Here is a 9,975-nt window from a genome sequence, read left to right as displayed (position 1 = left end):
GAAATTATAAATAAAAATAAATGAAAAATTATAAAAAATAAGTACATTGATGTCAATGGAGTCATAAAAAAATTGTTGGACACGACTAGTAAAGGGAGGTTTTTTAAAAGAGTAAAATTTTTAATTTTTGATACAGGGATTTACGATTACGAATACTTGGTAAATATATTTAACGGAAAGCAAAGCTATCCATTAATGCATAGTCATAGACACCGACCACCACGACGTCACACTACTTCATCTGCAGTCGACAACTGCAGTCGTTATTGAAGACAACAAGAGCGTAGACTACATAGACATGGCAGCCCTTTGGATTATTAGTCACAGTAGTTGTTGGCGTGGGGTCCACAGGACATGGTCGCTGGGCAGGAAATGGCACACCAGCTCTGCACTCCCCGGCTTCACCTGCAGCACCTGGAGCATCAAGTGCTGCGGATTCCACGACGTCGTGTCCAGGTGGCAAACTGCGATCGCCTCCACTCGGCTCCCGTCGCTCCCCTTCAAGCTCACCGCGTACTCCCTCATCATCCCCTTCCCCACCGCGTGGCAGTGGAACACAACGTACGCGTACGGCTCGGCGTGGCAGAACACGCCCAGCCCCCCCCGCCCATCCTTTCGAACCCCTCCACCGCGTATCGCTTCATGGCCTCCGCCGCCGTGGAGTTCGCGACTGTCGACACCGCGCTGACATAGTCGGTGGCCAGAGCCGAGACGGCGAAGTCGACCATGGACTCGATGGAGGTGGCGCAGTGCTTCGTCTCCCTTGCATTCGCCGTGCGCTCGCACCGTTCTAGGGTCGCGCTCATCTCCCGGGCTTCCTTCGAGTTAGGGTTGACTGAGAGAAGTGCAAGGACGTCGGGGAGCTTGTTGGAGGAGAAGGGGAGGGCGTCGGCCACGCGGCGAGGGAGGAGGTCGGCGTGTTTGGGGATGGATCGCTTGAATTGCAAGTCGAAGGTGGCTCCTAGAAACAGGTCCTTCTCGAGGAAAAACAGAGACCGGGAGGAGTTGTCGCGGAGCTGCGCTGCGGTGGCGGCGTTGTAGTAAATGGAGGAGAGTCCGGGAATCACCACTTCCTCTTCGGACCCTTGCGACGCCCATAAGCCTGGGCTCGTCTCTGCAATTAATTCAATGGCTATATATATATTGGGATTCCAAATTAACAAGATCATATTGTAACAAAAATATGCATGGATAAATTAAAATCAATGAACCAGGGGGGTGAAGGATGTCATGGATGCAGCTAGGGATGGGAGTGCTGGGGAGAGTAGTTTTCCAGTAGAGCTCCGGCGACGAAGCAAGTGCAAATGATGGATGGGCTACGAGTCCGGCGAGGAGCTGCAACCATTTCGATAAAATCAAAATTCATGCGCACATAATTAATTGAAGAAAACAAACAAACGTCATACAAGGCAAATCTATTGAATCAGATTACTGACTGATTCAACCAAACCAAGTTCCGTTGGTTAATATTACGAGTGGTATGAATTTGCTCACCCCGAGGAAGAACAGGTACACGATGAGGTGGTTCGCCATGCACTATATAATGCAGAGTAGAAATTGAGGATTGGTAGATAAGTGTTTATGGAGATGCACTCTGGCTCACTTATATAGAGGAGAAGGAAGTGGAAATATTTTCGTAGTTCACATGCATTTCACGTTGTATTAATATATTTTCTTATAATCAATGCACAGTACAGTGCAATGCTTTGAATTATATACGCAGAAAATGGATAAATCGGATAACGGAAAAAACAAAAAAAATTTAGGAGACAAATAGTGGTCCCTGAAAGACTAAGGGTGAGTTTAATTCAGAGGGAATTTATTCCTGACAATTATCATGAGACGGCTGATGTATACATTCGATAAAAAAAAAATGGAATGTTGACATGGCGTAATTCTCTCATGTGTGGTAAAAACGTGATTCGCTCATCTTTAACGTCCCCGTTAACTCATCCTTAGGTCAACACGAAAGAGATAAATCATGAATGTCTAACAGCCATTAGTGCAGATGACAAAATATGGAGGGAGACATACTCTGACACGTCGAGTTTTGATCCCAAGATCTCATGTAATAATACCTCATGTCTTAATTACAGCATCATCCTCTCACGTTCTCATAGATGATATAATCAGTCTCCAGAATTTTAATATTTATTTGACAATATATTTAATGAAATAGATTAACCTAGTCAAGTTAAAATTTGACCGGATGACTAGTAAGAATGAAAAGTTTACTAAATAACTGACAAGTTTAGGCAGACCAAAGGGTAAATAATCTATTGAGTAATTGGTAAATCCAGGCAGATGTGATCAGATGTCCAATAAGAATAAGTAGGTAAATAAAGAAAAAATCAAAGCAGAGTGAACTGTAAAATCGAGCTCGTCTCTACCATTCAATTGATATACATATTTGGATTCCAAATTAACAAGATCATATTGTAATATAAATATACATAATTAAAAAAATAATCAATGAACCAGGGTGGTGAAGGAGGTCATGGTTGCGGCTAGGGATGAGAATGTTCGGGAGGGCAGCTGTTTTCCAGGAAAGCTCCGGCAACATAGCAAGTGCAACTGATGGATGGGCTATGAGTCCAGCGTGCTCATTTCGTTCAAATCAAAATTCATGGGCACATAATTAATTGAAGAAAACAAATCAGGGATATTCGTGTTGGTGTTGAGAATGCGAAAAGAAGTTGATGTGGTGATAATGAGGGGTCACATTCCGTGGAGGATAGTGGTTATGATGGAGGTCAAAGTTAAGGTGGTCAATATATATATAGATGGTATCAGCCGGTCGGATAAACATGCCCCGACCAAGGGAGAAGGTCCCGGTCCAATCCCGCCTTCGCTAGGGGAGGTGTCAAATGACCGATGAACAATGGAGTATTGGACGTCGGATGAAGGAGACGATGTGCAGAAATCGGGCCGAGCGACTACCTCGCTCGACCAGGTAGCAGGATTCAACATTAGCAGAGCGGAACTTCGGCCGAGCGGACTTGACACAAGCACAGGGGAGTTACGACCGAACGGACGAGACATAGGAACAACGGAGTTACGACCGAGCGGACACACGCACAGGAGTAGCGAAGTTCTGGTTGAGCGGACGGGACACAGGAGCAGCAAAATTCTGATCGAGCTGCCAACCCGCTCGGCCTAGCAGTATACTCCCTCTGATATCCATCTACATTTTTTTGGGAGTTAGTGTCGTTGACACCGGGCATAGACAACCAGAAGATCGTACGACGGAAGCTTCCATTGCCACTTCAGAGATATATCCATCCCGTTAAGGTACTGTGTTAGAGACACTTTATTGACAAGTCTTTTCAGGGGAAACTTGGGGAAGTGTGCTTGCCTTGGGGAGCGTGCACGCGTGCTACATGAACTCTATATAAAGGGGGTCCAGGCATCAGCGAATGTACGCTGATCTTGTCTGGGAGCTTGCGAGATGGAGCACTGGGCGGCAATGGATGATGGCAGATTCTGATACTGATGAACAAGAGAGGATCCGAGAGAACCACAGCGAACCTCACTGACATTTGAAGACTAGATAATCGATCCGAGAAAACCAAAGCGGATTGTATGAATGATATCCCACAAAAGGGAACTCCGGTGAGATGGCTCCAGGGATCAGTGGAAACTCTGCAATCCGATGGATGAGATAATCTCGTCTCCCTGCACACAATGAGACCGACCGACAAAGCGTTAGTGACCTAAAATCAGGGTGGGAATCCTTGGCTAGGCCCTCCGATGCTCAAGTTAGTCTCCGGCGAAAGGGAGAAGAAGTAGAAACTGTATGAAAATTAGGGTTTGATTTGAATGCGATGCGTATGTTTGCGTACCTTGTCAGCGGAGAGGATCCCATTTTTATTCCACCTCATCTAATCTCCACAGTCATGAGGTGGACCCCGGTTTGTTAAAGTTTGTTAAGAGATGACTGTTGGTGCAATATCCGTCAGATCAAGGTTGACCTAGTTGACCAAGCTTGAGTTTTGGTCATAGTTTCGATGTTTGACAATACAGGTAGACACATGGACAATGTAGGTGCAGTTGTCTATGTGGGAAGAGTCTGATCAGGGACTGATCAGTGTGGATGAAGAAGAGTCAAGTAGGTCAAAGTTGACTAGATACTTGACGAGGAAAGTCCTAGTGAGTGAAGCTAGGTGAAAGTCCTGGTGAGTGAAGCCAGGTAGTTGGAAAGTCCTAGTGAGTGAAGCTAGGCAGTATGAAAGTCCTGGTGAGTGAAGCCAGGCAGAAGAGAAAGTCCTAGTGAGTGAAGCTAGGCAGTATGAAAGTCCTGGTGAGTGAAGTCAGGCAAGGGAAATCCAGATGGGTCAAGGTTGACCAGACATTTGGTGAAAAGTCCAAGTAGGTCAAAGGGATTGATCGGATACTTGGCACAAGGAAGAAAAGACCAAGTAGGTCAAAGGGATTGACCGGATACTTGGCAAGAAGAAAAAAGTCCAAGTGGGTTAAAGAGATTGACCGGACACTTGGTGAGAGAGTCCTAGCTGGTCAAGGGTGACCGGATGCTAGGTTTTATGTACCAATAAGTCATGGTTGACCGGATATTGGTTTGGGAGGCTTGGGACTTGGTTTTGGGTAAAAACCAAGAGCTGAATCAATCAGTGGATTGATCAGTGGATCGATCCAGGATTTTCCCAGCGAACAGAAAGCCTCTGGATCGATCAGTGGATCGATCCAGGCCTCCGGATCGATCAGTGGATCGATCCAGGCTTTTCCCAGCGAACAGAAAGCCTCTGGATCGATCAGTGGATCGATCTAGGCCTCCAGATCGATCAGTGGATCGATCCAGGCTTTTCCCAGCGAACAGAAAGCCTCCGGATCGATCAGTGGATCGATCCAGAGGTCTCAATCGATCAGTGGATCGATTGGGACGCTGCTGCTTCGCGCGATAAGCGCTGGATCGATCCGTGGATCGATCCAGACATTTTTTCAAAGCACAGAGGCGCTCTGGATCGATCCGTGGATCGATCCAAAGCCTCCCCAATCGATTGGGAGCAATCCAATCGATTGGGATTCGACCGTTGGCGTCGTTTATAGCTGTTGGCGTGCGATTCCTTCAGTAGAACTTCACCGATTCATTCCAGAATCATCACAGCTCCTCCCCAGCACTCTCTAAGCTCCTCACCGCCAGTTCTTGAAGGTTCTTGGAGGTTCATCCAAGTCAAGAGGCGAGTTGCAACGAGAAGAAGAAGAAGCTAGGGTTTTTACTGCATCTCTTGTAAGCTTTTGCTTATTCTTTACTACCCTTTCTTCTACTTGTATTGAGAGTCTTGTAGGGCTTCTCCGCCTTCGGTAGTTACCGAAAAGGAGTGTTTATTAGTGGAGGTGTGTGTGTGTGCGTGGATCCTTGGACTAGTCACCTCTTGTGAGGTGGATACCAAGTAAAATCCTATTGTTAGTATTGTTGTAGTTTGTTTCTTTGTATTCCGCTGCGCATCACTTTGAAGAAACAAGCAACGAAGCACGACGAGCTATTAACCCCCCCCCCCTCTAGCTACTTTTCGGTCCTAACAAGTGGTATCAGAGCAAGGTTGCTCTTCACCGGAATCACCGCCGGAAGGGGCAAACATAACAAGCAAAGCTAGAGGGTGAAGAAGTTGGAGCAAATTCATCAAAGTCAAAGAATTCAAGAAGCTCAACTTCAAGATACAATTCCAAGATGGACTTGGATTTGATACAAGGGTGGCTCCACCATACACATCCACAAGCTTCGATTCTTGGAGATCAAGAATTGAAAATTTCTTGATGATGGAGATAGAGCAATGGTTTGCTCTAATGGAAGGTTTTAAGGCTCCAAGGAATTCAAAGGGCAAAGTTCTCAAAAGGAGCAAATGGAGCCAAGAACAAATCCAAAGATGTGAGGCCAATAACAAAGTGACCAAGCTTTTGGTCAATCTATTGCCGAGCAACATCTTGGAGAAAATTGGAGAAGTTGAAGATGCCAAAGAGCTATGGAGCAAATTGGAAAAGGCTCATGAGATCCCCTCCACTGTACCTAACCAAGAAGAATCCAAAGAGGGTGACTCATTGGAGCAAGATCAAGAGGAGGACTCCGAAGTTGAGAGATGCTCAACTTCCGAAGAAGAGGAAATCCAAGAAGCTTCATTCTCAAGGGAGTGTAATCAAAAGAGCAAGGAAGGAGCATATTCCTTGTTTCATGTACAAGAGGATGAAGAAGAAGGTGAAGCCTCCACCTCTAGGATTGAGGGGGAGCAACTCTTGGTGACACCGGATCAAGAAAAAGGAGAATCCTCCACATCCGGGTCAAGAGAAGAAGAGGATGAAGAAGCTTCCACCTCCACAAGTCAAGATAAATCAATTGGAGGGAAATCGATTTCGGATCAAGAGGAAGCCTCTACATTCATATCAAATGGAGGAGCAAGTGCCACCCCTACACAAGAAGGTATAAATAGTTCAATTAATAATAAGAATCATATTATATGTTTTGAATGTAGGGAACATGGGCACTACAAAAGCAAGTACCCTAAATTGGCCAAGAAGAAGGGTCAAGTGGCACCTAAGGGCAAGGAGAAGCCAAAGGAGACCATCCCCGGAACAAAGAAGAGCAAGGAGCACATTGTGTGCTTCTCTTGCAATCAAAAGGGGCATTACCGGAGTCAATGCCCTAAGAGGAAGAAGATGGTGAAGGCTCAAGGAGGAAGCTCAAGTCAAGGGGGAGCCTCTAAGGTAAAAAGGAAGGTAACTTTTATTGAGCCTACCCCTTTACATTATGGTAAAAAGCATGCTAGTTCTAACTTATATCATTTTAATGCTATTTACCATAAGAATAGAGAGCATGGTAAAATTAAGGAAAATAATGTAGCTTACCATGCTCAAACTACCACACCTAGGATTAGGAAGGTAGATAAAAATCTAGGCAATCACACTAAGGACCTTAGCTACAAGCCTAGAAATAAAAATGCTCATAAATTTAATGGAAAACCAAAAACTAAGGACTTAGTGATAGAAAATCAAGTCTTGAGGTCAAGGCTTGATAAAATGGAAAAAACCCTAAAAAGGATGGAAAATATCCTAAAAGGGCAAAATGAGCATAGCCTAGGTCTAGGAGCACAAAGGTCATCTAATGGCCATAGGGGTTTGGGATACAAACCAAAGGCTAAGAAGGATGTAATCTCTTACCATAGGGTTCCATATAGTTATGGAACCACCCTAGGTCTAGTGGTCAAGCCAAAAATACAAGGGAAGTTATCCCTAAGAGTATTTTTGCAACAAATGTGACTAAGACTTCTAAGAAGTCTAAGAAAGTCACAAAGAAGGTTACAAGGGAAGCAATCCCTAGAGTTGACCTAGAAAAAGTGACCAAGACTTCTAAGAAGCCAAACAAGGTCACTAGGAAGGTATCTAGGGAAGTTATCCCTAGTGAATACCTAGAGTATCCAAGAAGCACCAATAGGTTTTGGGTTCCTAGGAGCATTTTCTCTATCCCATAGATGGGTTAGAGAGTGTCAACTCTGAGAAGAAGGGTAGTTAACCCAACTTTGAAGAAATTGACACTCAAGGAGCATTTTCAAGGTTTTTGTTAACCTTTGAAAATGAAATGGATTTATTGTTACTCTTGGAAAGAGTAAAATGTGCTATAAAGGAAGAAATTTGAGATGACTTTAAATGGCACAAGAAATCAAGTGTTAAGAAATACCAAATTGGGACTTTGGTATTGTCTTAGGAATTTAAGGCAAATCTAAGCCTTAATTTAAAGTGATTACTCTTATGGGAAAATGAAATATGCCAACATTTGAGGATTGTTTTAAATTTTTAATTGGCATAATTAATTCAAGAGATTAAAGAAATGTCAAGTTGGGTTTTGACATTTTCTTAAGGAAATTGGGCAAACTAGGGTTTATGCTTTAGGATTAGCTAAGGGTTAAGAATACTTAGATAGATAATCTAGGTATATTTTAATTATGCTAAATCTTGCCATGTTTGGTTGCCCATTATATGCCATGACATCATGTTTTATTTGTGCATTCATGACTTATTATGAAAAACTCAAAAATACCATGTCATGACATACATACATCATGTAGTTATAGGAAATTTTCTTCTGAAAATTATTTCTTTTTGATGTATGCCATAACATTATCATGCATTATGTTATTTCCTTAAAATTAAGGACAAATGGCAGTTATCATCAAGTGGTATACCAAATGACATCCTAGGTGGATGGTCAATATCCACAAGATGCCTAGATAAATATGCATGAACCCTAGGTTAGGGCAAAACCAAAATTAACATCTCACAAAGACCTATAAGATGACTTGTATGTGTTTTATGCACAATAGATACAAGTGAGATGTTAGGAAGACGAACAAAACTCAACATGCTGAGTTAGTGCATTTCCTTGAGTTTTAAGTTCATCAAAACACATAGTTATGTGTTTTCCCATCATTGGGAAAGCTAATGTACAAGTCATGTGCATTAAGCCCAAGGAACATAGTGGGATATTGGTCTTGAAAATATTTTTAAAATGCTTTTGGAAAACCTTGGTGAAGGCTATCTTTTGATAGTAATCATCATTGAATAGTTAAACACAAACTTGAAGAAAACACTAAAGTTTTTGCAAGTTTTCAAGTTTGTGTCAATCTTTGAAAATATGAAGTATTTTCTTATAAAACTATTTTTCCATGATAAAGTATACCCTAAATAATGTCTACACAAATTTTTACAATTTTTGGAATTTTATAGATTTTTCTAGGGGTTTCTGAAATTCACTGAAAGTGAATTTCAGAAATACCAGGGCTTCAATCGATCACCCGATCGATTGGAGTGCCTCAATCGATCAGTGGATCGATTGAGAAGGCAGTTTCCACGAGCAGAAGTTCACTGGATCGATCAGTCGATCGATCCAGGAAGCCTGAATCGATCAGTGAATCGATTCAGCATGGTCCAATCGATTGGAACCTAACTCCAATCGATCCAAGTTGCTGATTTTGGCTGGGAAAGCCTAATTTCAGCACTTTTGAACCATGTTTAGTCTAGGGAACCTTTTCAAACCCTCTAAATACATTTGTATATATAAAAAGGGTGTTTTCATGTTGAAAACAAGGATGGATTGGCTAAGTGAGACTAAGAAGAAGTTTAGGCTGAGGTTGTTTCAAATTTTGAATATTTGAATCTCGAAACTTCTAATTTTGGGTTTCCTAAAGGTTTAGGGATTCCAAGTCATTGTTGGTGCAATGACAGAAGTTACCACCATGTCTTTAGGGGGAGTTACTCACTAAGGGCATGAAACCTATTTTTCATGAACCTTGGAAGGTGGTTAACCTTCTTTTAAAAATATGCTCAAGGTTGAGCGTTGAAACTTTAATGGGGAGTGCATATCCTCATTGTTCTAGTGGTTACAAGTTGTGACACATTCAAAATGCTCAAGGATGGACATTTGACTACATTGGGGAGAATGTAGATTTTAGGATAAATGAAGGTATGGGACCTTCTTTATCGTGTTGATCACAACAAGTGAAGTTGTGAACAACGATGAGCAACTCTTCAGGGGGAGAGTCTCAAAGGGGAGAGTTATTCAACAAGTTAAGTTGTTGATGTGTGCCCATAGATGGGGGCATGTTTATGATGTGTGCCAATAGGGGGAGAATGCATGGTTAAGTTAGGTCTTCATTACCAAAAGGGGGAGTTTGCCCTCTAGAAAAGGAGGAGAATGAAGAAAATCATCATTCATATATTGGCATGAAGGGAGTTGAGGCTATGAGATTAGTCTAATTTCCTAACTCAACATGTGGTATTGTCAAACATCAAAAAGGGGAGATTGTTGGTGCAATATCCGTCAGGTCAAGGTTGACCTAGTTGACCAAGCTTGAGTTTTGGTCATGGTTTCGATATTTGACAATACAGGTAGACACATGGACAATGTAGGTGCAGTTGTCTATGTGGGAAGAGTCTGATCAGGGACTGATCAGTGTGGATGAAGAAGAGTCA

General features: G+C 42.7%; 1 protein-coding gene across 1 annotated transcript; it reads right to left on the bottom strand.

Moving 5' to 3' along the window:
• Nucleotides 1–226: 226 nt before the first annotated feature.
• Nucleotides 227–1,565, bottom strand: LOC121968224 (BURP domain-containing protein 2-like). The gene is made up of 3 exons (XM_042518685.1): nt 1,495–1,565; nt 1,212–1,335; nt 227–1,114 (listed from the first exon to the last, which is right to left on the bottom strand). The coding sequence occupies exons 1-3, from the start codon at nt 1,531–1,533 to the stop codon at nt 525–527; spliced, it is 753 nt and encodes a 250-aa protein (XP_042374619.1). The 5' UTR covers nt 1,534–1,565; the 3' UTR covers nt 227–524.
• Between the last annotated feature and the right edge of the window lie 8,410 nt (nt 1,566–9,975).

This window comes from Zingiber officinale, chromosome 3B (assembly GCF_018446385.1).
Source record: "Zingiber officinale cultivar Zhangliang chromosome 3B, Zo_v1.1, whole genome shotgun sequence".
NCBI lineage: Eukaryota > Viridiplantae > Streptophyta > Magnoliopsida > Zingiberales > Zingiberaceae > Zingiber > Zingiber officinale.
This window is presented reverse-complemented; position numbering and strand designations above follow the sequence as displayed.